The sequence below is a fragment of the Salminus brasiliensis genome, chromosome 14, assembly GCF_030463535.1.
Source record: "Salminus brasiliensis chromosome 14, fSalBra1.hap2, whole genome shotgun sequence".
NCBI lineage: Eukaryota > Metazoa > Chordata > Actinopteri > Characiformes > Bryconidae > Salminus > Salminus brasiliensis.
In genome coordinates, this window is record NC_132891.1 from 33,409,803 (window position 1) to 33,437,490 (window position 27,688).

Sequence of the window (27,688 nt, forward strand, 5' to 3'; positions counted from 1 at the left end):
CAAGAAACCCATACTTTCAACAGTGTAGATGATTCTATGAAGAAAAAAAAGGCTCCATACAGCACTAAAAAGGTTCCACTGTTTACTATTTAGGTCAAAGAACCCTTTTCTCCAGTACTACAGATCTCTTATTGTGTGTGTATCTGTGGTATGTGCAGAGCTCTTCTCCAATGCTTCCTTTGTGCTTCTTCTGCACTTGGGATGGCCTTGGGCCTCGGAGCTTCTGAAGGTAGCCGTTGAGTCCCGTTTCTGTGTGTGTTCTTGGTGCTCTGGTTTCTTATTGGTAATCTGGTAATCCATACCCTTGTACTTGCTGAGCTCCTCGTTTTGGCATCAGGAATGGCTTTGTCCTCCATCAGACGTGACTTTGTCCTTCTTGTCAATTTGAATGTACATTTAATGACTGACTCTGAGGTTTGTAACAAGTCTGGGGGCAATATGGAAAAAAATTATATCACAGTACAAAATATACTCTAGGATCTTGGAGAAGATCCACTGCTCTACAGAACCATTTGCTGTTACTGAAGAACCCTAAGAAACCTTTGTAGCAACAAACTATAACCGCTATATCTCGCTATCCCTCAAACGCCATCAGATACAATAAGGAATTCCCAGTGGATTCTTGGATATGTTGGAGAGCTCTCCAGGTCCTGCTGCAGAAGAGCAGCCCCAAACCATGACCTCCACGCTTCACAGTTGATATGCTCAAATGCTCTGTCTGGTTTTTGCCAAACATGTCCTCAATTACTGGATTTGCTTTGTTTTAGAAGTCCTAAAAGCACCTTAGGAGCTAAAGAACCCTCTACGTTTAACAGTGCAGTTGACCAGCTGCTTGCTTTGGCTTGCCTAGTCGGACACACTCGACATACTGAAACACTGGGGCAGGTGTTAGAAGGTGAAAGTGCGGTGAAGGGTGAAGTTTACTGAAAGCGAAACATCTTGGAGATTAAGCGGAATGGGCGGCCCGCCCGCCCATCGTCTCACATAACATGTTTGTTTTTAACGGACCCCGGACATTTGCATGACATGCAGAATCAGCAGGAATCTGCTCCGAGGTACGTGAGCATGAGCCTCGCTGTGTTTTGGCTGTGTGTTGTGATCTGAATGCTGTATACTCATCAGGCCCGGGCTGCTCAGAGATTAAAAAAAAAAAAAAGAGGAGGCTAACGGGATCAGTCCGTACGGAATAGCTCTGTGTAGGCCCGGACGGCCCCGAAGCAAAAGTTTCTTGTTGTGCGCAGCTAAGACTTAAATGACTGTTATTGTCCTTGAATGACCCCCTTAATGGACAAAAATAGTAGTTATACGTGTTTTTCTATGTCACCTCAAAGGTAAATTACAGACGTTCATACAGATACGGTTATGGCCAGGAAGACTCCGGGGAGGAAGGCCTAGGTGGTGTTCTCTCTCTCTCTCTCTCTCTGTGTAAAAAAAAACAACAACCCCAAAAACAACCACACCGGTGACGTCAGAGACCAGGCCGTGGAGGCTGAGGTATTCCCTTCCATGAACTTCCACCAATGGAGTCAGCGCTGATGGAGCACAATAACGTCTGTATGCGGACAAAACAACAAGGGAAAACACAGGGGCCTTGTTATTACGCTCAACCCAAGTCTGACCTTTTAGCACAGCAAATGTAGCTAGCATTCTAAACATGGACACCATCATGATGTCACGTCAACACCGTCACGTCGCTGCTGCTGCGCAGTCAGACGGACGCGTAGACGCGTAGAAAACAACGTGACGTATAACGTGCTCTACGTCGTAGCAGCTCTTTATATGTGCTATGGGCCGAATAATAGTTTAGATATCAAATCTGGCGTGGAGCGGGACGTGTACTCATGAAGCCGTGCCAATTCAGTCGCCTCAGTTGTTGGCGAATCTAATCGGACCCATCAGGGAAGCAGTAAAGTGACACAATTTAAAGGATACCTGAGCGTACTGTACAGTGGGACGCCAGGCCCAATAGCAGGCCCATAAACATTATGGGAGCAGGCATTTTTCCACAGGTAGTCGGCAAAAGTTATGTAATTCCTGAAGAGCTCAGAGGGAGCGGCAGCCCTTAACCATGGGGAGATGGGTGGATGGATATATAGATAACAATTACAGTTATTGTGCCTATTTAAGAGATTGAAGTTATAGAGTATTTATGGAGCATTTAGGGAGAGTCAGGTTGTAATAATAGGTAGAACAGATGGATGGAAATATGGGTATATAGATAATAATAATAGTCATTGTCGCATTTCAGACATTAAAGTTATACAGCGTCTATAAACCATTTAGGGACTGTCAGTGGGTAGATGTATGGATGGAAGGATGGAGGGATGCATGGATGGATGGAAGGGTGGATGGACAGATGGACAAATAGAAAGCAATAAAAGTTATCGTCGCGTTTAAGAATTAAAGTTATACAATTTCTATAAACTATTTAGGGACAGTTGGCTTTTAACAATGGGTGGATGGAAGGATGGATGGATGGGTGGAGGAACAGAAGGATTGACATGTGAATAAATAGATAAAAAATAGTTACTATTGCATTTAAGACATTAAAGTTATACAATTTCTATAAACTATTTATGCACAGTCAGCCTTAACAGTGTGTAGATGGATGACTGGATGGTTGGAAGGATGGATGGATGAATGGATATATAGACACGAATAATAGTTGTTTTATCCAGGCAAAAGATTAAAGTTATACAATATCTATAAAGAGTTTAAGGAGAGTCAGCTTTCAACGATGGGTAGATGCAGGGGTGATTAGATGGATGGATGGATGAAAGAAGGTATAGATGAAAAGGACAGATAGATAACAATAATAGTAACTGCATGTATAACATTAAAGTTATAGGTTTTCTATCGAGCGTTTAAGGAGAGTCAGCTTTTTAATGGTGGGTAGATGGATTGATGAATGGTTGGATGGATGAAAGGATGGATGAATAGATGAATATATAGATAGCAATAGTAGTTGTTTTATCCAGGTAAGAGATTAAAGTTATATAATATCTAAAAAGAGTTTAAGGAGCTTTCGATGATGGGTAGATGCAGGGGTGATTAGATGGATGGATGGATAGATGGATGGAATGGAATAATAGTAATTGCATGTATAACTTTAAAGTTATACAATTTCTATCGAGCGTTTAAGAAGAGTCAGCTTTCAACGGTGGGTAGATGCATTGATGAATGGTTGGATGGATGAATAGATGAATATATAGATAGCAATAATAGTTGTTTTACCCAGGTAAGAGATTAAAGTTATATAATTTTCATAGAGCATTTATAGAGAGTCAGCTTTTAGTGATGGGGTGATTAATGGTTGGGTGGAAGGATAGATATATGGATGGATGGATAGATGGATGTATATGTAGATAACAATAATAATGGTTTCATCCAGGTATGGGATTAAAGTTCTACAATTTCTAAGTATTTAGGTATTTAGCTTTCAATAAACAAACAAACAAACAAACAAAATAAAAAATAAATTATTAGAATCAAATAATTAAATCAGAGTAGACACGTGACTCTCCTTATCACAAGCTACTTCATAAAAGTATTATTTCCCCACGTTTATTTTTCTTCTTCATCATCATCATCATCATCACTATCATCAGTATTATAACTATTGTGAGTCATCAGCCATTAAAGCGTGGGATTATTAGTAGTGTACCACCTTGTCATTGTAGAGCTGTAGATCTGTTCCTCAATAAGTGCAGCTGGTGCTCCCCCTGGTGGCTTGATGGTGTGCACACATAGCAGATCATTCACAGAGCTTTGACTCCCTCTAGCGGCGAAGAAGGAGATTCTCACTGTATTTCAGTGTATTGCAGTGTTGTCATACTAGCTTTACTCTGTCCTGTACTGGTTTGACCCAGACTGCTTGTCACTGGTATTTCCAGTGGTTGTAGTTATGTAGACCGGGATCCGACAGTGGTGACGATTGGATGATGATGATGATGACGATGATGATGATAATAACAACACTACTATCAGCACTAAAAGAACTTCCACGAAATCAAGCTCTTGAGGGTGACCTAGATCCTGCAGAACCATAAACGACAGCCTTAAACTTTAATCAGCCGGACCTCCGGAGCCTGTGTTCTTGTTCAGGTATGGACTTCCCTGACCATAAATGAGCCACCTTCCTGAGCTGGGAGCCTGTTAACTATCAGCTTAATCAGTGGGGCCAAGCATACTTCTACGCTCGTCCGGTCTTATTACGCATTAGGCCTTGATCTGCAAACAGATCTAGAAAAAGTTACTAATGTCTTTGGTTCAGCTCAAGATCAATAACAGAACCAGAACCAGTGGATGAAGCTCCTCATGATTTCCAACAACTCCAAAGATGTGCTTCTTGAAGGCAAGGGCAGTAAAGCACAGCAGTCCGCGAATTCACAGCATGGTACAGGGTCCCTGTCTAGTCCCTGTAGAGAAGAAGGGCTGCCAATAGAACAGAATAGGACTCTCTGGAGCAGATGAACATCAACCTATTGGCACCATGCTGCCTAATGCCAGGCGTGGGCTAGAGGGGTATAAAGCCTACCAGCAACAGTGGGAGGACTGTGTTCTCTGAAATGACGGATGGTGCAACATCTTGACGGCACTGAATGCAATCAGTCAAATCCTCACAGCAATGTTCCTCCAAAATCTAGTAGAAAGCCTTCTTCTTCTCTGGACAGTAAGTAGAGACCTCCAACAAAAGCAGGAATCTCTTTTTAATACCCTTGATTTCTGAAGAAACACTGAATGAGCAGTTGTCCCAATACTTTTGTCATTTTACTTAATGATGTTTGCAGTGTTTCATGTTCTAAAAACAATCAGAATTCATATCTGACCATTTGCCTTGACCACTAGCCAACCTCTCGTTCTCCCTTAAAATTTAACAGGCAGTAAATGACTTGATGGGCACCATAAACCTCCAGTCTTCCAGATCATCATTTGCTGATTGTCTACTTTTTCTGTATGTAGACCTTTACATAACAAATAACTTCAAATTATGAGCATGTATTTACAGAAATTAGATAGCCTAGCAGCTCCCGTTCGAAACTTCAAAATTTCTAAAACCCAGCCCCAGATGGTCCAAGCTGGTCTTTGATGGTTAAGGTGGTTGAAAGGCTGCTCATCTAGACAGAAACACACCCTGTGCTGGCAAGCTAGCTAGCTCTTGACCAGCATAGCGTATGTTGCATGTTGATGGTGGTCATGCTGGTCAACCACCCAGCTAACATGTCCATGTGGGGCCTGTGTGGGTAGCCCAATTGGGAACCTTCTGAGAACCTTCTGAGAACTTTCTGGGAACCTTTTGAGAACGTTCTGAGAGGCCTCAGTGTGAACATGGACCCTTTCTCCTGTAGCTCCACACCATCAGGTCTCCTCCTTCAAAACAGATGAGTCAGAAGCATCACACACAGGGCGCATACACACACTCCAGTGGCCGTGATCACCAGGTCAGCTGCCTCCCGCAGTGGCCGTCCGATCTGAATCGCGCCAGGTCGGCCACTTTGATGGACAGCTGCTGCGTCCAGTGTGGTTTCCATGCTTGCTTGATTGACAGGATCTCTTTGCCTCACTGATGACTGGTTAGCGTGAGCGGCAGAGTAGTGGGCTGGAGGAAAACAATTGTATAAATTAATTATTTATGTATTAATTAATTTATTATTTAATTATTCTAATCAATACATAAAGATTGCAACCACTGATTAACATCATAACTGTTTTTATTTTTGCCCTCTTTCCACCACAACAAGCTAATACACTATATGGACAAAAGTATTGGGACACCTACTCATTCATTGTTTCTTAGGTATTCAAAAATTTGCTGTGAGGATCAGATTGCATTCAGCGACACCACCCCACCTCATCCACTCCCCAATCATCCCAAAAGTACTGGATGGAGCTCCATCATCCATCATTCCAGAGAACACAGTTCTTCCACTGCTCTACAGCTCAATGCTGCTGGGGGGCTTTATACACCCCTCTTGTCCAGATGCACATATTGGCTCATATTGGCTCTATTGGCTCTATACTGCTCTATTATGTATGTGTGTGCATTTGCACATCTGTGTCATTGTGTCAATGCATTCATCAGGAGCTCTACGTCTAACGCAGCTGATGCTGCTGCTAGACTGTGACAGTTTACAGAAGAACTGTAAGGTGGAGGAGATCGGCTTACACAGAGCACTTTGTGTCCCGATGGCCAGCACGAACAAGAGGAGAACGGTGAGGCTTCCCCAGACCACGGTCAGCTGCGTGCTGCTGCGGGTCAAGTTTCGCCATGCTTTTCCCACCTGCATCCCGAACAGAGCCAGAGAACACGGGCTTAAGTCGTCCTTCGCGCCCTCAACCTCCCTGCACCTGCAGAGGGCAGCAGAGAACACAGTGTGATTATACACCTAGAACACCTAGAAGTGGAACCAGAGCCGGTCCAGAATTACTGGGCGCATTACTGGGGAATATCCCATGGACAGACTGCCAGCCAATCACAGGGTACCACACACACCCATTCACTCACACCTAGGGGACAACTTGTCATGGCCAATTCACCTGGAGAACCGTGAGGACACTAGGAGAAGACACCACACTCCTCCAGACAGCAAGGACCGAGGATCCACCCACAACAACACACGAGGAACCTTGTAAATAAAGGTGCTTCAAAAGGTTTCTTCGAGTGATGCCATAGCAGAACCACCTTTCGTTCCATGAAGAACCATGATTGTTATAAAAATGTGAGAGTGTGAAGAACCTTCATTTGATGTAATGGCTCTCTAACAATATAAAGGTTCCTCACACTCAAAAACATGGTTCTTCAAAAGGTTCTTTGAGTAATGCCACTCAACATGGTTCTTCTATGGCATCACTCAAAGAACCTTTTAAAGAATTTTTAAGAATGGGCTTCCTGCACCACCATGCCGCCCCTGATGCATTTAGAAACCCTGTCATCCAGACCCCAGTGCTCTAACCACTGACCCACCACTGCCCACACATAGAACGTACACAAATGTGAATGGAGGAGGCAGATGAACATCATGAGAATTTGATGGTACAGTCAAAAGTATCCAAAGTCCACACCTCAGTAACAGTCTCTCCACCACAGTGCTCTTGTCCAGCTCCGCCGGGATCCACATCTGCTCCAGAACGTTTCTGGAGATGCTGTATCCTTCTGCAGTCAGAGCTGCCAGGTTGTAAATTCCCTGAGAACATGAACAGAACAGCAGATAACAGCTAACAACACACAGCACATATGGGGGGTAAAATCAGGGTAGAAATGGGGTAGTGTATCCCCGGCTTGAGGATACGGCATCTACACATGCAGTTAGAGGCAAAGGGGTGAGGTTACCTGAGGACTGCCCTGTAGTGCTGCTCTGCTATACAGCGCTATAGCCTTTACCATATCACCAACAGCACTGTAGTGATCCCCCATCGTCAGCAGACCTGGTGGGAAATGGGGATGTCAGTGCTACACAAGCCTTTTTTCTATATACACCACCACCTGCTATAATACTGAGCAGGTCTTCCTTGTGCCACCACCAAATGACATGGCCGTTAGAGGCATGGACTCCTCAAGACCTCTGAAAGTGGTCAGAACCCATTTTTCCTGCGTCCATCGCCATCACCTTCGAGACCTGACTGTTCACTCACTGCCTAATACGTACACCCCCTTCACCTGTTGGTGGTGCTAATGTTATGGCTGGTCAGTGTACATGTATATGTACATCTTGAGGATGATGGGATGGAAGCTGAAATCTGAGACATTTTGAAAAGAGAGCCAAACTTTGAGTCTGGACGACTGACTGGGTCAGAACATCTCCAAAACGTCAGGCAAGGGTGTGCCAAGGGTGTGCCCAGTGTGCAGTGGTCAGTACCTACCAAAAGTGCTCCAAGGAACTTACTGATGACTTACTGATGCTCATGGATGTCTAAAGGTGTCCAGAGGTCTTGTGTCCAAGAGTCCATGCCTCAACAGATCAGAGCTGTCTCGGTGGCACAAGAGGGACCCTGGTGTTTTTAATGTTATGGCTGATCAGGTAAAGCTAAAATAGCAGGCTGGGAACCTACCAGATTCATGAGGAGCGTGGTTATAGGTGGAGTAGTTATGATACCTCCACTGGCAGCTGGAGTCATGCTTCAGCACCTGCCGTGAAAAGGAGGAAATGAGGTTGTAGCTATGTGATGGCAGGTTTCCTGGACTTTGCTAACGCTACCAACGCTAACTGGTGGTCATAAGCTTCCATGACTCGTTAGCTACATTAGCTTCACGGCTCCACAGCTAAACTGAAGGTCACTGGGGAAGTTCACCAAGCATCTCTTTATAGGCCTGGTCTGGTGGTTATGTGGCTCTTTCAGACACCACCATTACATTGTTGTTGGGAAGTCTCAATGCCACGATGATATTTGGAGGCCGTTTAGTGGTTCCTCGGGCCTGACTGTGGTACAAGGTGAAGCACTGCATGTGTAACGCTGGATGAAAGGTGCTTCAGTAGACGCAGGATTACCTCACAGAGGTGGGCGGCATTGTTCTGCGCCACAACGAGACCAGTCTCTGCTAGCATAGCGTATTTCACCAGAGCCTCATCCCTATTACAAAACACAGCACACACACACACACACACACACACATATATATCATGAACTCAAACAGTTTCAGAAAAACTGCTTGGTCACTCTGACCTGTTAAGAACATCGGTAAAAGCAGAAGTTGTGGTGAAATTTTTAACCAAGTCAAGTCACCTACAACAGGAATACGGATGAATGGATGAAAGTGTCTCTCACCAGGAGCCCCGTTGGTACGTTTTTAGAGCTTCTCGGACAGTGAAGCCCAGGTAGCCGTTCTTCTCGCTGATCTGCTTCAGCAGACTGTGGAGACAGACAGTGACACTAAAACCAAAGCAATGCTCACGTCTTATCATACATACATACGCTGCACGTCCAAATATTTGTGGACAACTCTGATCTGCAACTTTAGATTACTACCATCGCTGACAGTGAGGTCACAGCTTGTCTAGTCCCTCTAGAGAAGTGCTGCCAATAGAACTGGCCTCTCTGGAGCAGATCAACCTTTTTGGCACCGTGCCTCATAATGCTAGACGTGGGCTAGAGGGGTAAAAGGTCCCCAGGCATGTGGAGCTCTGGAGATGAGGAAGGAATGATGGATGGTAGAGCTCCATCCAATACTTTTAGGAAGAGTTGGGAAGAAATGGGGAGTATTAAGGTGGGGTGGTGGTGATCATCCAACATCCTGACCTCACTAACGCTCCTGTCGCTGTATGTAATCAAATCCTCACAGCAATGCTTCTCCTCCAAAATCTAGTAGAAAGCCTATTTCTTCTTCTTCTTCCTTGGACAGTAGAGAGAGTTACTCCTCTAACAAAAGCAGGAGTTTTTTGATGTCAAAAAAAACACTAAACAAGCAGGTGTCCCAATACTTTTGTCCATTATGTGTAGGCTGGATCAAAAACCAAAAGACCAAAATTAAGAACTGAGAGTTTGGTCTTTGTGGTAGAAGGACACACCCCTCTGATAAGTGGAGCTAGGATTGAGACATAGGGCAAAAGTAAAGGTATGTGACGGGGTGGTAGCGGTGACGTTCAGGCATGTTCAGGCTCCTCCTTCTCCTCCCAAAATTCAATTACTTTATAGCTTAATAAATTTAAAAAATATTTTTTGATAATTATATGTTTTTAAACTCAGGAGCATACATCACAGCCTTCTCAGGGTCTCTGCGGACCCCTGCCAAGGTTCCTCTAGAGAGTGACAGTGCGGCCTCCACTGCGGCCTCCACGTGTCCCAGTTGGCCGGCCTTCAGGAAACACTGAAATGCAGCCGTCTGAAACACACAGCACACACAATCCTTCTCAGAGAGCTTGTCTGGGACCACCCAGACCCACTTAGTTAAACTATGAAACACAAACTGCTCAGCCAACATGATCATGTGAGGCTCACACAGGTGGAACGTGGGCTAGGTGGGTTCCAGGTGGGTTCCAGGTGGGCATAGGCTTTGAGTGGGTTTGTACATGCGTTCCCAAATGGGCCTGACAAGTGTCCTATCTAGGCCCTGTATGCCATGTACAACCCATATGTGGCCCATGCTTGACCCATGCTGGTCCCTGGTGGGCATCCATATGTGGGGTCAATGTAGAGGGTCAACAAAACCTTCTGGTCCCTAGTTCGGCTACCTGTACAGGCCCCACATGGACATGTTAGCTGGGTTAGCATTCCTTGGTCTTTGGCATTGTTGTTTACCAGACATCTGTCCCTCCACCTCCATGCCTACCTCATTCTTCCCCGGTCTGTCTGGGTGGGCCCCCTTTAGGTGGTAAACGCCCAGGTTGAAGACCCCGTCCCGGCTGCCATTACGAGCCGCCAGGTCAAAGTAGTGCACGGCTTTCCTGTCGTCTTTTTCCAAAGTGCTGTAGTACCAGCCCAGACCGTTCAGAGCAGCCACAGAACCCTGAGAACCACAGGGAGGGAAACACACACTACACTTAGACACCAACACTGTATTGTGAATGTGTAGGTGTCCCAATACTTTTGTCCACATAGTGCACAAAAAACACTAAACATTCCACACAGAATGTGAGCGCTTTCTTTAGCTACTACTCAGTCAAAACCACAAACACACACACACACACACACACACACACACACATACACACACACACACACACACACACTCACCATGTCAGCTGCCTTCTTCAAAAATTTTAGTCCCAGTGTTCGGTTCCTCTTCACGCCAGTACCCTGTCACACACCACCGTCACACAATACGTCACACAGCCACAAACCACTCCAGTGGCATGTAGGGGTCCGCATGTGGGCCCCCCACTTCAAGCCCTGACTCCCATAACTACAGTACCTATTAATAAGTTAGCTTGTATTTAGCACAATTAAAAATGTACACCAAAAAGGAGGCGGGGTTTGTGAGGAGGTGGGCAGGGTACAACGTAGTACATCGTGTCAACATCTGGAAGGTCGCCGCCCACTGCTATGTACTAGAGTTTCGGACGCAGCAGAGGTGCATTTTCCACCACCAGGGGGCGACCTAGCCAGGTCTGGAACAGCAAAAGTGAGTTTTTGTATTCTAATAATAATATAATAATATTTCAAACGGCTGCTCTGGCTACAGTCCAGCTACACTGGCCTTCAGTCAGAAGATCTGAGAAGCAACTGACCTTCAGCAGGAGGATGCCGTAGTCGTACATGGCTGTGGCATCAGTCATCTGCAGGCCGCTCTTAGCAAACCATTTCACTGCTTCACTGACGTCCTTTTTCACACCGTTACTGCCCCAGAACAACATCCGTGCCAGTGATTTCTAACATACACACACACATAAACACACACAACCACTAAAGTTATATTTAGATTAGCATTTTTCCCACCAGCCCTCCAAGAAAATCAGCATCTTCAATTCTGCGGTAAGATAACAGGGTGGTAAATAGGCAAATAAGCATTATTTACCCCAACCGAAGTCACATACTTACAATTTATCCATCAGACAACACCTGAAATACTCAATAAATGCATTCTGTGGCACCTTCAAGGCACAAGGATGTCAAGCTGACCGTGGATTCAACAAGAACTCATACATGCGATTCAGTTTTGGTCCGAATAGCTTATACTGTACGTTTAACCGCATGGCTGAGTCCAATTACCAATCAGTTACTTACTTTCAGAAAAGATACTGACTTGCCCAAATGTAGCATCTTTTTATTTTGTAGCATTGTTACTTATGTAATAAAGCCATATACAGCTATCCAAATGTTTGTGGACGCCCCTTTTTTATTTATTTATTTATTTATTTTTACTTGGTTGTCAAATTTTGTCCCCTTTTTCTTATCAATTAACCCACCCGTTCATAACTCCCGACACCAAGAAGGTCAGGACGTAACACACATCTCCTCCCCTGATACATGTATAGCCACCCACGCCTCTTTTCCAACGGCCGAGGAAAGAGCCAGGTCCCCAGCTCCGGCCAACATCGCTTAGGAGGGATGAGGGGACTCTGAGCGCTGATGGCAAGTACTTTAAGCTGGAGCAGGTACTTTGAGCTGGAGCCGCTGCTTGTCTAGTCCTTGTAGAGAGGTACTGCCAATAGAATAGGACTCCCTGGAGCAGATTAACACAAACCTGAAACTACTGGCATCAAGCTTAATGCCGGTCATTGGCTAGAGGGGCTGAAAGCGTTGTGTTTGAGAGATGGAGGAGATGGAGATGAGGTGGTGTGGTGATCATCCAACATCCTGACCTTACTAATGTTTTTTTTATGTTCTTAGCATTTTTGGCTTAACATGATTGTGTACAGCTCTCCATGGGGCGCAATTTGTATTTATTGCAATGGTTTGAAACTGAATTACTCTCCACAACTGCAGGGGGAGCCCAGGAGCAAACAAACACCAAATCTTGCATAATGCTGCTTTAAACGCACTGTAAAGTAGTGGCTAAAAACTAAGCATTTAGAATCGGGCTAAAAGGTCACATCAGACACATACCAAGACCATAGTAATTGCATTAGTGGACCAAGGGTGTGGTGAAGCAGTACCTGGGACTCGATGTTTCCTCTCTCTGCCTGCAGTCTGAGGAACGGCACAATATCCCCCTCCTCCCCTGTATGCATCTGCACCTCCTCCACACTCGTCAGGTGTACATGCTCAGTGATGGATTGCTGGGGATCGAAAAAGTCCAGAAGTTAGCATTTGCCGTAATTCGACCATGTCAATCAGCCAATCGTCTTTCAGCAGTGCAATGCAACTGTAAAAGAAGAAAAGTGCAATGTAAAGAATATGTATCTAGTGAGAGGAAGTTCTGCAGTTCTGCAGATGGAAACTCCAGAGCTGTTGATGAGAGAGGTCAGCAGAGACTGGTCAGACTGGTTGGAGCTGACAGAAAGGCTACAGTAGCTCAGAGATAACCACTCTGTACAATTATGGTGACGACACCTTGCCCAAGCTTGAGGTGGATGAGCTACAACAGCAGAAGGCCACGCCAGGTTCTGCTTCTGTCAGCCAAGACCAGAAAGCTGAGGCTGCAGTGGCTCAGCACAGGCTCGCCAACACTGGACAGTTAAGCTAGCCTGGTGTGAGGAGTGAATTTGGGGGCCGATAGCATAAATGAATGGACCCCACCAACCAGGCAGTCCAGTCCAGGCTGGTGGAGGTGGTGGTGTAATGGTGTGAAGAATGGTGTGAAGCTTTGGGCCATTAACGCCAATCAATCGGGGTTGCTGACCATAATGACCACAATTTGCCTATCTTCTAACAGCTACATCCAGCATGATGATGCACCATGTCACAAAGCAAGCTTCTCCAACTGGTTTCATGAACATTGCCAAGAGGTCCAGTGGCCTTCCCAGTCGGATCTGAACCTGGAATCATATCAGCAAGACTAAAACATCTTCTGGAATCTTCTGGAATCCAGGTCATGCAGAACTGATGCTGTTTTGAGAGCAAAGTTAAGCCCTACCCAGTGTTATTAGAGTGTTTCCAATAAAGTGTCCACTTCAGGCCTCACAGTGTGGTTTGGAATGCCTCTGAGATACAAAGTGTAAATGAGTAAATGAGTAGTATTCTTAGATGCTCACCTCAGAGTCTTTGACCTTGTCTCGGTCAATGCTGGTCTGCCGGCCCACATTCGCATAATAACCATATGCCATGTCGTGGTCCTTAGGGAAGCCGTCAAGTCCCTGCATGTGCTTATAGCCGAGATGAAGCAGAGACAGGCGCTCGTCTCCTAAAGCGCCCATCAGGCTGTACGCGTGACCCTGTGGACCACAGAGGACGACCATCACCTCACCACATCCTACGATAATACTGTAAGTCTTAAAGCCGAACGCCCTACCCGTTCCTGGTCAGGTGGCAGCCCGAGGCCAGTCAGGTGCAAAGTGGCGAGCATGAGAGAAGCCTGGTGATGACCCCAGCATGAGCACACCTGCAGCAGCTCAGTTACAGAGGACACAGTCTCCGGCCCACCCACACCAGCAGCTCCCACTTCACCTAACTTCCTCACCGCGTCCTGGAAGAGCTGCTGACTTAAGAGCGCGACGCTTCTGCTGCTCCGCGGGCCTGCAGGATGGAATGAAGCCGTTTAAAAATATCGAAAAGTTTGTGGACACTTCTTCTTTTTATTTATTTATTTGTGCCCTTTTTCTTCCAATCTGGTACTGCCCATTAATCCCCCCATTCGTAGCTCCCCCCGGCACTATCAGTGCTCCCGACAACTGGAGAGAGCATGGCCAGTTGTGCTCTCTCTGACTCCGGACGCTGATGGCAAGTGGACACCAATTCTAATGAATGCATCCAGCTACTTTAAGTTGCACCTACTGCTGGCAACGGCTAGAGGGATAGAAAGAGTTGGGTTAGGAAGCTGGGGATGAGTTGGGGAGTTAGGGATGATGAGGTGGGGTCATGATCGTCCTCCAACATCCTGACCTCACTAATAGCTCTTGTCGCTGAAGCCTTCTTCCCTGGACAGTAGAGACAGTTCCTCCAACAAAAGCAGGATCAGCTCTTTTTTAAAAACCTTGATTTGGAAAAGTGAGCAGGTGTCCCAATACTTTTGTCCGTAAAGTTTGCATATATATGTATATAATGGTTCATGTTAAAACAGGAAATACCTGAGAGAATCAACTGTTCTTCCTGCATTTTGAGAAGCTTCAGAACAGTGCTGTATTTGACCCGCTGATCCCATGACCACGTCTGCGTGCACCTCGGCCAGCCGAACGTCCTCCTCAACCTCTCGTAATAAGACTCACACACATCTGAAAGACCAAAGCACAAACTGGTTCTTAACCAATGCTCATATTCAGTGCTTTTTCTTCTCCTATACACCCGATATATCCAACTTTCACATTCGCTGGACATTTTGAGTATTTACTCGAATGAAAGTCACTAAATCTAACCATCGCTTGGCCTACCAGACCTACATGGGCCACGTTTGGTCCAGAAGTGCGTGATATATTTATTCCTAGAAACTCCACTCGGACCTTTTCAATTCACAGGACTGGCTGTTTTACACTCAGCACTAGGGCAACAGTGTAGGGACTAAGTAGCAGGAAAGGACTGTGTTCTCACCATCAGAGGATCTGGCATGGCTGTCTTGTAGAGCGTGTATGTAGCCCTCAGTGACCTGTCTGATCTCCTCACACTCTGTGTGGGCTTCATCCAGAAGATTTAGGGTCCTCAGTGGAGACAGAGGACTGACCACCTAAAACACCAATAAGCACCATGCAGTCTTATCTTTTGTCCTGCATAATTTTCAGAACAGAAAAAAGGTAAGAGGCACCATGCAAAAGTTTGGACACGCCAAAGTTTAAGCTTTGAGCCTTGAGAAGTTCATTAGCTTGACGGCTAGTTGGCAAGTTCACAGTCATCATTAGGAAAGGCCAGGGGAATCAAATCAAATCAAATTTCAAAGCTTTCTAAATCTCCCCAAGCTCCGCAAACCTCGTCCCAACAATCAGCGGCCATCAGAGTTTCTCTAAGGCAAAGCAAAATCCCTTTTAAACTGCAAATGAACCTCAGGGAGATTGAGCAGATTCTGTGTTTAGCAGAGGGGTGGTGCACTGTTCTACTGTGCAGCGACACCCGTACAAACACGGCCTTCATGTAGGAACCATCAGGAAATCTGTTTATAGACCTCAAAAGAACAGAGGTTTTGGCCAGGGGTGCCCAAACATTTGCATGTCAATATATATATATATATGTACAGATATGAATCCAGTACATCACTGTACTATCAGGTTGATATCAATTATGGATATCAAATATGACACTGCAGATGAAATAAATAATACAAAATAAACTAGCCTGTATCTCAGCTCTACCCCAATCCACGAGAACATACACACACATATGCATACTCTTCTTACCTCTTCGACTCCTAGACGGTGGTATTTGATTGGTCCAAAATAGCCACGAATGCCGGGCATGTAGATGTCGCCTCCAATCACGAAGAATCCTGAGGTGTCATTATGCGAAACAGAATCCTGAAATCTAGAACACATTATATCCAATTGTCTTTAGCCACGCCCAAATGTCACCGCTTCTTTTTCTTAGCCAATCATTACCATCTGCTTTGCGACCCATTTTCCACACATCCAACAAGACACTCAGCTATTCTCAAAGCCTGAGCACCGCCACACACCCTACATACAGGTATCTGTAGCCTGATCATCCTCGTGCAGCGTCACTTACGTAAGTGACTACCACCTTAAGCTCATTTTTTGTCTGGGGAGCTTATACATGTATCTATGCGCACACACACACACACACACGCATATTTATGTATTTGCATGAGTCATACAGTGCACCAGCTGATTTACCTTAACGTTAAGAGTTAATAACAATGTGGTAAGTAAGGTCAACAGCCAAATGCCAATTAACTCATCACATGATCACCTCCGCTCGTTAATTATCAATTAAACGAGGGTTACCAGTGGATATATACGAGAGGGTTTACTGATTCTCCCATTTGCATGCACCAGCAGCCATTCATAAACGACACCGTAAAGCAAATTAGCAAAATTAGACGTAAAATACTGCCCATAAATGTTACTCATATTAAAAAAAGCCTTACTTGTACAAGTGTGTTGCCTCCGCCACGCCCCCTGTAGGATCTGCGTGTGTAATTCTGAGTTTTGCCTGTAGACAGAAAATACAGGAATATAGTCTATTAAGATTTATGCAACTGCATGTGTCAAATGGACACAAAATACACCATATGTCCAAATGTTTGTGGACACCCCTTTACCCCTTTATTCACTTTAAGTTGCACCCATTGCTGACAAAGAAATACACCCAGACACAAAGGGGTATAAAGCCGGAGGGGCTTTACCCCAAGCATTGATCTGTGGAGCAGTGTAAGAACTGTGTTTTCTGGAATGATGGATGGTGCCCTATGGTGGTGATCATTATCCAACAGCCTGACCTCACTAACACTCTTGTCACTGAATGCAATCAAATCCTCACAGCAATGCTCCTCCTCCAAAATCTAGTAGAAATTCTTCTTCCCTGGACAGTAGAGACAGTAGTACTCTAACAAAAGCAGGAGAACCTATTTTTAATACCTTTGATTTTGGAAGAAACAATGAATGAGAAGGTGTCCCAATACTTTTGTCCATATAGGGTACTTTATGGGGATAAGCATCACAATGGACGAGCTGGTCTGTTAGCTTGGCCAGCCATCCTTTCAAGCTGGTCATGCTGATCAATCAGCTCGGTCTCAACATGGCCTAGGACCTTGGGGTCATGTTCGTCAGCCAGTGTGGTCATACTGGTTGACCCGCTTGGTCATGCTGGCCAACCACCTACCCTATATTTGATTTACACTGCATAGGTATCATGTATTAAATGTAATTACTCAATTACATGCCAGGTTAGTCCTAAAATTAATTACATTTACATACCATTTATATTCCATTTGGACAAATTTATTATGTTTGCTTCTATATCCAAACACAAATGTGGTACTGATTGAAGATCAAACAGGGGTTAAGCTAAGGCAGCAAGAAAACTGAAGAAAGCTGAAGTACCCTTGAGTCCTGGATGAAGAGGTCCAGTCGGATCCAGGTCCGGAGGGGGAGAGAAGTGTGGGCTGTGAACGCAGATTCCTCTCTGGAGACCAAATACACCTGCACCACCACCTCACCTTCACAATACACACACACACACACACACACAGTCTTGTATTTTCTCCAGATTTAAGTTAACTTAATTACACTATATGTCCAAATGTTTGTGGACACCCCTTCTAATGAACTCATTCAGCCACTTTAGGTTTCTGTAGAGAAGTGCTGAAGTACTAATAGCCAATAGAATAGACTGTCCAGAGCAGATAAACATATCAACCTATTGGCACCATGCGGCCTAATGCCAGGTGTGGGCTAGATGAGTATAACCCCACCCCCCCAGCAGCATTGAGCTGTGGAGCAGTGGAACTGGCTGTGTTCTCTGGAATGATGGATGGTGGTTCTCCATCCAGTACTTTTGGGATGAGCTGAGGAGTCGGGGAGTGAATAAGTTGGGGTGAGGAGGTGGCCCTCCAACATCCTGACCTCCCCTCACCTCCTGTTGTTGTCGCTAAATGCAATCAATATCCTTGAGTTCAGAAGAAGCGATGCATGAGCAGGTGTCCAAATACTTTTGCCCATAATTTTAATGACTGAAAACTGTGATTCCAGAGATTTGAAATGATGGAGCCAAGGTTTGTATATCAAACACAATATGCGAGTGCTTGGGAACGTTGGTCTCTGGGCTGTTCTAGGTTCCTAAAATGTCCTAAAGGTTCTACGAAGGGTTCTTTAAACTTCCATGAAGCTTCCATGAAGGGATTTGAGGGTGAAGAACCTTACGATTGCTACAATTGAAACATTTAAATGGATTTTTAGAACAATGGTTCTCAGTGGAACCAAAAGGTGCTTCTACTATGGCATCTCTCAAAGAACCCTCTGTAGAACCTCAGTTCTTTAGAGTTTATACATGGATCCAAATGGAACCAACTCACCACAGGCCTTCTCCATGCCAGCGTACCTACCTGCCTTCGACAGCATTATGAGAGGACTGCCGTACTTCTTGTTCTCGTTGATGTGCCTGAGGATGCCGCAGTATTTTTGGCTGCACCAGTCCAGCAGGTACAACCACACCGACAGGGTCAGTCTGCAGATGTAGGATTAGTGTAGTTACCGGCTGAACCCCACCCGCTGACACACTAAAGTACTTACACTACATGTCCAAAAGTTTGTGGACACCTCTTCTAATGAGTGCATTCAGCGACTTGAAGTTGTCAGCATTTCTGACACAGATGTGCAAATGCACACACACACATACACACCACAGCTTGTCTAGACCCTGTGCAGAAGTACTTCCAATACATCGGTTGGGGTTTTATTGTTTGTTTTTATTATTATAGGTTTATTTTCTCTTTTTTTATTATTGTTGTTATTATATATATTCTTTTTAAAATTTATATATATATATATATATATATAATGATACTTCTTATACCCTTTATTTATGTGGCTATTATCTCTTGTGTAGTGGATACTTTTTTGCTATTTGTTCATGTAAATTGGGGGTAAAAAAAGATAGAAAAAATTAATAAAGAATATATTGATTAAAAGCTGGAAAAAGGAAAGAAAATATTATCAGAATCAGAATCAGAAATACTTTATTGATCCCAGGAGGGAAATTACAGTTGTTACTGCTACAACCGTTCGTTTAAGAATAAACACTATAAAAATAAACTCTATAAAATACATTTATAGAAAAACTTAAAATGTAAATTATAAAAGTATTTTATATAAAGTAAAGTATTTTAATTAAGTATGGAATTATGATACAAAAAAAGAAGTACCTCCAATACAGTAGAACTCTCTGGAGCAGATAACCCTAGATGAACCTATTGGCACTATGCCTAATGCCAAGCTAATGTGGGAGTTGAGGGATAATGAGGTGGGATGGTGATCATCCAACAATCCGACATCCTGACCTCACTAACGCTCTTGTCGCTGAATGCCTTCTTCCCTGGACATTAGAGACTGTCCTCATATCACATTGCTTGTAGGGGTGACTACAGTTACCATAGCGATACTCCTAAACCACTACCACTCCCATAATACCAGCCAGCTTACCAACAAGCTATCCGTTTAAGGTCTCCACAGGTTTCCAGGTGGAAGGCATGATTGTGAAATAACCGTATTCACCCTAATAGCGCGTTGATCGGTCAGATCGGTGCAATTACACCCCGCCAGCTGAACAATAATCAAGATCTCATAATATGAAGTTCAATAAACTCAAAATGTGAGGGCAGCCTGGAAACCTCCTGTTCTAGCTAATTCAATGTTATGTTACCCTGTAAGGAACCACACCTAACATACTGTACAAGACTGGTGGTACTGACCTTCTCCTGGTCCATTCGGACTCTACTGACCTGGGCTTTTCTGTAGCATGCCGACGTGCAGCCTCCAGCTCTCCGTTGATGAAGGTGGAGAACGTGCGGATGACTCCATATTTCTCTCCTGTGCTGGCAAAGGGGAACGCTAGCAGATCCACAACATCTGCAACAGCATTGACCAGAGAAGCAAAACATCAGCGGCTTAGAACCCAGTCCTGGTGGACCTTGTCTGAAGGTCCCATCTCAATTTTATCGTTTTTCACTTTTTGACATTGTGTGAATCTGGCAGTGGTTCTTTCCATCTTGTCCAGATTTCATGATGAATGGACCAATAGAAACGCTCCAAAATTACCTTAAATAATTTTCTTTTACATTCACTTTCATTGAACGCTCAAAAGGTTTTTTCCTTCTCCTGTAAAGTTGCCCATTTCCAATCTGATCCAACTTTCTGAGTTGATGAGAGTGTTCTAGTGTAGGCTAGAACCTTCTAAGGTTCTAAAGAACCTTCACTTGATGTAAGGACTCTTTATTGATTGGTTCCCACGCTCACACATCTCTATCACATCTCCATTACAACAGTTCAGGGCCATTTGTTGAGTTGCAACCTACCCGACTCTGGAGAGCATCGCTCCAGTCTGTCTTTGGTCAGATTCCACATTAGCCCCGCCCCCCAAGCCACTGATAAGGCCTGTGGTTGCGTAGGACGTCCAGAGAGCGGGACAGTCTGGAGAAATTTAAAAGTTCTGACCAGAGACTGGTGATACTGATCTTCTCCAACATGGCTGCTACCATCCAGGTGGACCAGCCAAGCCCTGACCATCACATCGCGGGCTTCCACAGGCCACCTCATGAAGAAGTCTCTTCTGTAAATCACGGCCGGAGGGAAGGAGAGCCGAATCCGCCTCGTCTTTGTCTTTCCGAACTGTCTGAGGTGAGTCCATGTTCTTCTGAAAGGCACGAGCCCGGTGGTGTTTGGAGTGGAGAACACAACCTCCAGCCCGGCTCTACAGGCTCTGGTACACCTGTACTTCACCTGCGCACTGGATTCAACTGTGACTGAATCAGAGTCCAGGTCCAACAGCACAAAATCTCCAAGCTGACTCCTCTCCAGAGCGGGCGATGATGAGTCAGTGGTGCGTTTGGAGACATCGCAATGGATCTGAAGCAACATGAGAACAACAGACAGTCGTTAGAATCAAAAGCTATCAAAGCTAAGACATCGTGTAAGCATGGGGTCTCTACACACTGAGTCTCTGATGGACGAGAAGAAGTGGGTGGTCAGATAAGGAATCTTTACGGCACCTAGATCAGGCCCGTGTAGGCCATACTGAGGAAGGGTCACGGACACGTCACCCGGGTGGCTTGCTGTGGTAGTTTCTAGACTCTTGCGGCACTGGCTCACTTCTTCTTTTTCAGTTCCTCCCAACATGCCTCAGAACAGCCTTCAGCACAACATCTCAACTCCTCTACCCATATAAAGTAATCCACCTGCTGTCTGTCTTACTGCAGAAATAGTATATACGAGGCATGGTCCTGTGGGAGCTGGCCTATCTGTCTGTGTGTCTGTCTGTCAATCTATCTATTCGTCTATTTGACAGGCACACAAACAGGTAACCAAATAGATAGATGGACAGATGGATGGACAGACAGGCAGACGGCTGGGAGGGTGGATGGATGGACATAGGGACAGACAGACAAATAGATAGACAAATAGATAGATATATAGATAGACAGACAGACTGATGGATGGATAGACAGACAGATAGACTGGTGGATGGGCAGATAGATAGATAGATAGATAGATAGATAGATAGATAGATAGATAGATAGATAGATAGATAGGCAAACAGACGGAAAGACAGACAGACATACAGACTGATGGATGGACAAACAGATAGATAGATAGATAGATAGACAGCTATATAGATAGACAGACAGACTGATGGATAGACAGACAGACAGACATACGTAAAGATAGATAGACAGAAAAACAGACAGATAGACAGAAAGACAGACAGATAGACAGACAAATAGATAAGATAGATAGATAGATAGATAGATAAATAGACAGACTGATGGATGGAAAGATATACATATAGACAGATAGACTGATGGACGGGCAGATAGATAGATAGGCAAACAGACAGAAAAACAGACAGACAGACATACAGACTGATGGACGGACAAACAGACAGACAGACAGATATATAGATAGATAGATAGATAGATAGATAGATAGATAGATAGACAGATATACAGATAGAGACAGACTGATGGATGGACAGATAGACAGACAGATATATAGATAGATAGATACAGACAGATTGATGGACAGATAGACAGACAGATATATATTTAGATAGATAGACAGACAGAAAGACATATAGACTGATGGACGGACAGATAGAGAGATAGAGAGATAGATTGATGGACTGATGGACGGTCTGAAGGACAATTTATACTCATAATAATTGTACACATAAGTACACACACACACACACACACACTGTCACAGCGAAGGAAGCGTTATTGCAATGGTGCTTCCTGCCCTAACAAACACAGCCGGACCTGATCTAGGCTACGGAGCTGAATGTCCTGCACAGCAGAGACAGAAGACTGTCCCCATTTCTGACTGAATGAGGACAGCAGGTGAATCACCTGAGTGGAGATGAGGAGAGGCTTTAGAGAGGCATGGAGGAGGAAGAGGAGGAGGAGGAGGAAGAGGAGGGTCACTCAGACTGCTTTACCTGAGCTTCTTCACTGCTCGAGCTTCTTCAGTCACTCACACTGGTTGTAAATGTGTGTAAGCAGAAAGGAGAGCCTGTGTGACCTGCTGAAACTGAAGCTGCCCTGAAACCAAGCCACCCTTCACTCGATAGCTTACCACGGAGAGCAGCGCAGCGCACGCGGTCACTCTGCTGACCAAGCTCAAACTCCTCCAGATCTTCACCTTCATCTTCATCTTCACGTCGTCGTGCTTCAGCTCTTCACATTGCGCGCAGAGACAGAGCCGGGCTGAACTGCACCGTCGTGCTGAGGAGTGTTCACTGCTCGCGCTCTTCTTCCGCGTGAGGAAGGCAGGTGGGGCCATTGCGCGAGACCGAGAGGCACCTGTCACCTCGATCGCGAGAACGCGCTTACTGACCAACCCTGAGACAGCAACCAACCAAGGGTGCTTAAAACCTTGGGTCATTTGGGCGAAGTGGTAAATGCATTCAGCTGCTGTAAGTTTCACCCATTCCTGACAAAGATGTGCAAATGCACACACACAGCCTGTCTGGTCCCTGTAGAGAGGAATGGCCAATAGAGTAAGACTCTCTTACAAGTCATGCTGATCAGTCAGCAGAGTACTGGTGCATCAGTGTGGTCAGACAGACAGATAGATAGATAGACAGATATATAGACAGTTGATAGACAGACAGGTAAAGAGATAAACAGATATATAGACAGACAGACAGAGAGATAGATAAATATATATATATATAGATAGACAGTTGATAGACAGACAGATAAAGTGATATATACACAGACAGATAGGTTGACAGACAGACAGATATATAGATAGACAGTTGATAGACAGACAGATAAAAAGATAAATAAATAGACAGACAGACAGATATATTGATAGACAGATAAAGAGATAGACAGATATATAGACAGACAGACAGAGAGATGGATTGACAGATAGACAGACAGACAGACAGATATATAGACAGACAGATAAAGAGATAAACAGATAGACATACATACAGATAAACAGAAGGATAGACAGACAGATATATAGATAGACAGTTGATAGACAGACAGGTAAAGAGATAAACAGATAGACAGACAGACAGATATATTGATACAGTTGACAGACAGATAAAGAGATAGACAGACAGAGAGATAGATTGACAGATAGACAGACAGATATATAGATAGACAGACAGACAGATATATAGACAAACAGATAAAGAGATAAACAGATAGACATACATACAGATAAACAGAAAGACAGACAGACAGATATATAGATAGACAGTTGATAGACAGACAGACAGATATATAGATAGACAGTTGATAGACAGATAAAGAGATAGACAGATATATAGACAGACAGACAGAGAGATAGATTGACAGATAGACAGACAGACAGATAGACATCAGTGTGGTCAGTACTGGATGCATTAGTATGGCCATGCTGGTCAACTACCTCGGTCATGCCTGTCAACCAGTGTGGTCATGCTAGTCCAACTATGTGGTCATACTGGTTATGCTGGTCAACAAGCTTGTTTCTCCTGGTTGTCTAGCTTAGAGAAACATAGCATTCGTGGTTAAGATCTAAACCGGTCAACCAGCTTATTTGCATGCCTGTGTGTTACAGTTAATAGTGTGCAGTCTTTGCACGCTTAACCGGATGCAGTATGGCGTCTCAGTGCTCAGCTCAGTGCTACTGTAGTTTTAGACACACGAATGTTCCTGTTGTTCTATTTCAGCACTAGTACAGAGTGCAGAACTCTGCAGTTTCATGAGGAAACACCCTGCCTCAGCTTTAAACCGCGTCCTTCACCTGGCTTCACTGAGGAAGCGTGCTGTGTGTTCAAGCAAATCTGAAGCGTATCATGGCACTAAAGCATGACACGCGGTGTACAGGTCTGACAACTTTATAAAAGGCCTCACACTCACACAGGTAGGACACCCAGGCCAAGCAGGATTGCAAACCACAAGCAACTTTTCAACCTCTTTTCTATATATAGAACATTGAAGATATTTATATTTCATAATGCAGGTTGAGGAATGATGGTATGTTGGACTCATTCCTGAATACAACTGCTGAACAGATTCAGTACTTTCCTATTTGAGCAGATGGAGAACATCCCTGTGTGAAGACATCAGGCAGATTACCGATACGGCTTGAATATGGCTTTGCAAGATGTTTGCGGGTTCCTCAACACCCCATTCGGTCATCGGAATGCTCTACTGTTGTCCTCGTCTTTCCCGGACGGGACCCCTTGCTTGCCTGGAAGGGGATTCGGGGCAGATTCGGTTTCAGGGTTGCTTCAGAAGAGCAGTACTTCATCCAGCCCTATAGAATTTTATGTGCCGGTGCATGAATACCTGCTGGAGAACCCTGTTGAGTTCGGTCAAGTCCGACCCTTCTTCAACTCGGACTGGACAAATCCCACCACCGGCGATCACCTCCACCACTCTACACTTTCAGAGTCCCTCCGATCCCCCATCCCTCTCTCCATCTGTCCCTCAGTTCCCGCCCCGTTCCACCTGGGTCACGGCACCACCACGCTGGGATTCGTCTTCCAGGGCGGCGTCATTGCCGCCGCCGACTCCCGCTCCAGTTGCTCTGGGCTGGTGGCCTGTCCGGCGGCCCAGAAGATCCTGCCTGTCCACTCCCACCTGGTGGGAACCACCTCAGGCACCTCGGCCGACTGCGCCCTTTGGAAGCGCATCCTGGCGCGGGAGTTACGGCTGTACCAGCTGCGGTACCGAAGGAGGCTCTCGACGGCGGGTGCTGCCAAGCTGCTGTCCAACATGCTGCACCCGTTCAAGGGCACAGAGCTGTGCGTGGCTGCTACTCTGTGTGGATGGGATGGGGATGAGTCTCGAGGTGGGGCGGCCGAGACAAGTGGAGATCAAAGACCAATGGATGGGGGTCCTCAACCTACCACTTCACAAGCAGTCAAGGGGTCTGACGGAAATACTCGACCAGTGGCAGTCAGTGGAACAACTGTTCAACAGGCAGTAAACCCGTCTGGTCCGAGGCTCTTCTACGTGTGCAGTGATGGTCTCCGCCTGCAGGGGGAGCTCTTCTCTGTGGGCTCTGGTTCTCCGTACGCTTACTCCATGCTGGACGGGAGGATTCACTGGGGCCTGAGTGTGGACGAAGCTGTCTCCATAGCTAGGGAAGCCGTCTACAGGGCCACGTATCGAGACGCTTACTCAGGCAACAACGTGGACCTCTACCATGTTACTGCTAAGGGGTGGAAACGCAGGAAAAGAGAGGATCTTAAGGAGGAATATTACAGAGAGAAAGAGAGGGAGAGGAGGACGGTGGACGAGAGGAAACGGGGGACAGAGACAACGAGACTCAGGCTAGATGAGCAGCTGTGTTAAGAATCGTAACCCACATAATCATGGATTTAGTTGGGGTAGGGTTACATTGGGGTCTGCTTTTAACATGTGTGGTGTAATATGCTATGTTATATGTAAATGACCTCTGTTCTAATTGGCTGCCCTGTACAATGTCTGCCTCTCTTGTACGCTCCTGTAAGCTGAATAAATGCAGTTTAATCAGTACAGGCTCAGATTCATTTTTAGGCCAATTAGCCTATGTTCACATTACAAATCTGATCAGTCAATTCATCCGATCCAATCCGATCTGACTGTTCACATTTACGCAACATACAAGAACTTGACATTCTGATTCTACACTGATTCTCGTTTTCTGAGAAATGCACTTCAAACGTTACACATTAAACTGTATTATGTGTCTAAAACTTGAATCGGATACCTATCCGATCTAGGATCACAGATGAAAGACCCTGTTTACACCTGATCAGTTCATCTAAATAGTATCTGGATTGTATCCTGAAGATACTGAAGATTTCAGCCACATGCATTAACACTGGGTAGTCAAATGTGTCTCCGGGTAATCAGACTGAAATCCAATCTCATTGTAGACACCCGGCCTCGCTGCTGTCTGAGCGTGGTCCTATATTACAACCTTCTTTGGACATTCACCATCCTCACTACAGATGAATAACTACCATCAGCCATATTTCCATATTTATGTGTTTGTTTGGTTTGCGTGAACAACGTGGATGTTTGTCTGGTAAGGTCATGTGGTCAAATAGATGACCATGCTTGCTTAACGTTTAATGGTTATAGGGTCATTGCCATTTGATTGGATCTGGAAGGGTATATTTTAATAGTTAAGTCCATAGTTATATTAATATAATATGTATATGACAACAGTTATAGTGTCAGGGTGGGCTAGAGGGGTATAAACCCCCCCAGCATTGAGCTGTAGAGCAGTGGAAGAACTGTGCTTGCTGGAATGATGGGATAAGTTGGGGAGTTTCGGATGATATGGGTTGGTGATCATCATCCAACATCCTGATTTCACATTTCACTCTCTTGTTACTGAATGCAATCAAATCCTCACAGCAATGCTCCTCCTCCAAAATCCAGTAGAAGGCCTTCTTCCCTGGACAGTAGAGACAGTTACTCCAACAAAAGCAGGATACGCTCTTTTCTAAGACCCTTGACTTAAGAAGAAACAATGAATGAGCAGGTGTCCCAATACTTTTGTCCATATCATGTATGTATTCATAAGAACAGCCAAATGAATTCGTCTTTCCTTCTAACTTCTAAACTTCTAAAACCGAGGACATATTTCCACCTAGTGTTCGATTGTGGAACTACAATATTCTGAAGGTCATTTTGGTGTAGAGGTCAATCCACTACAATACGAGACCCTCAGTTTTAGGAGAATTTTCAAAATATTATAAATCAACATTCAGATTTCAGCTCTTTAAGGAAAATCCTTAAAAAATCCTTGAAAAATCCAAAGTCTCAGTCATGGAATCTAGTCACTGTAGAACAGGGTTCTCCAAATCCAGGCCCTGGAGGGCTGGCGGCCAGCACAGTTAGGTTGACCTCTCTGCTTTAACTGACCTTGTTCAACTAGTCTGTTAATGCCCAGGTTTAGTAGGACTCCCCAAACAATTCCCAGACTGCTCCGGACTCCGGCCCTCCCGGATCGGAACCGAGGACCAGTACGATTCTGATTGGATTTGCCTCGAACCTCCACTC

At 44.9% G+C, this 27,688-nt stretch overlaps 2 protein-coding genes across 3 annotated transcripts; one reads left to right on the forward strand and one right to left on the reverse strand.

Moving 5' to 3' along the window:
• Positions 1-3,568: 3,568 nt before the first annotated feature.
• LOC140576905 (protein sel-1 homolog 3) lies at positions 3,569-22,932 on the reverse strand. Of its 2 annotated transcripts, none has more exons than XM_072696604.1 (23): positions 22,761-22,932; positions 20,486-21,035; positions 19,913-20,039; positions 18,518-18,639; positions 17,517-17,632; positions 16,562-16,626; positions 15,855-15,978; positions 15,058-15,190; positions 14,601-14,744; positions 13,916-14,049; positions 13,569-13,748; positions 12,531-12,653; positions 11,163-11,303; positions 10,669-10,731; positions 10,265-10,441; positions 9,690-9,817; positions 8,764-8,847; positions 8,487-8,568; positions 8,050-8,125; positions 7,331-7,425; positions 7,063-7,184; positions 6,167-6,348; positions 3,569-5,599 (listed from the first exon to the last, which is right to left on the reverse strand). In XM_072696604.1, the coding sequence occupies exons 1-23, from the start codon at positions 22,836-22,838 to the stop codon at positions 5,373-5,375; spliced, it is 3,273 nt and encodes a 1,090-aa protein (XP_072552705.1). In that variant the 5' UTR covers positions 22,839-22,932; the 3' UTR covers positions 3,569-5,372. The 2 variants fall into 2 exon arrangements, with proteins under 2 accessions (XP_072552705.1, XP_072552704.1); XM_072696603.1 differs by having other exon boundaries at positions 13,826-14,049.
• A 1,846-nt stretch (positions 22,933-24,778) lies between these two features.
• On the forward strand, positions 24,779-26,032 carry psmb11b (proteasome 20S subunit beta 11b). Its single transcript, XM_072696065.1, has one exon. The coding sequence runs from the start codon at positions 24,779-24,781 to the stop codon at positions 25,985-25,987; it is 1,209 nt and encodes a 402-aa protein (XP_072552166.1). The 3' UTR covers positions 25,988-26,032.
• The last annotated feature ends 1,656 nt before the right edge of the window (positions 26,033-27,688 follow it).

Coding starts and splice junctions, on each gene's coding strand:
- LOC140576905 (XM_072696603.1), bottom strand. CDS start 22,838: ATGAAGATGAAGGTGAAGATCTGGAGGAGTTTGAGCTTGGTCAGCAGA. Junction 15,979..16,561: donor GAGGCAACACACTTGTACAA/GTAAGGCTTTTT, acceptor AATGTGTTCTAG/ATTTCAGGATTCTGTTTCGC. Junction 15,191..15,854: donor ACCGTCTAGGAGTCGAAGAG/GTAAGAAGAGTA, acceptor TTGGTGTTTTAG/GTGGTCAGTCCTCTGTCTCC.
- psmb11b (XM_072696065.1), top strand. CDS start 24,779: ATGGCTTTGCAAGATGTTTGCGGGTTCCTCAACACCCCATTCGGTCAT.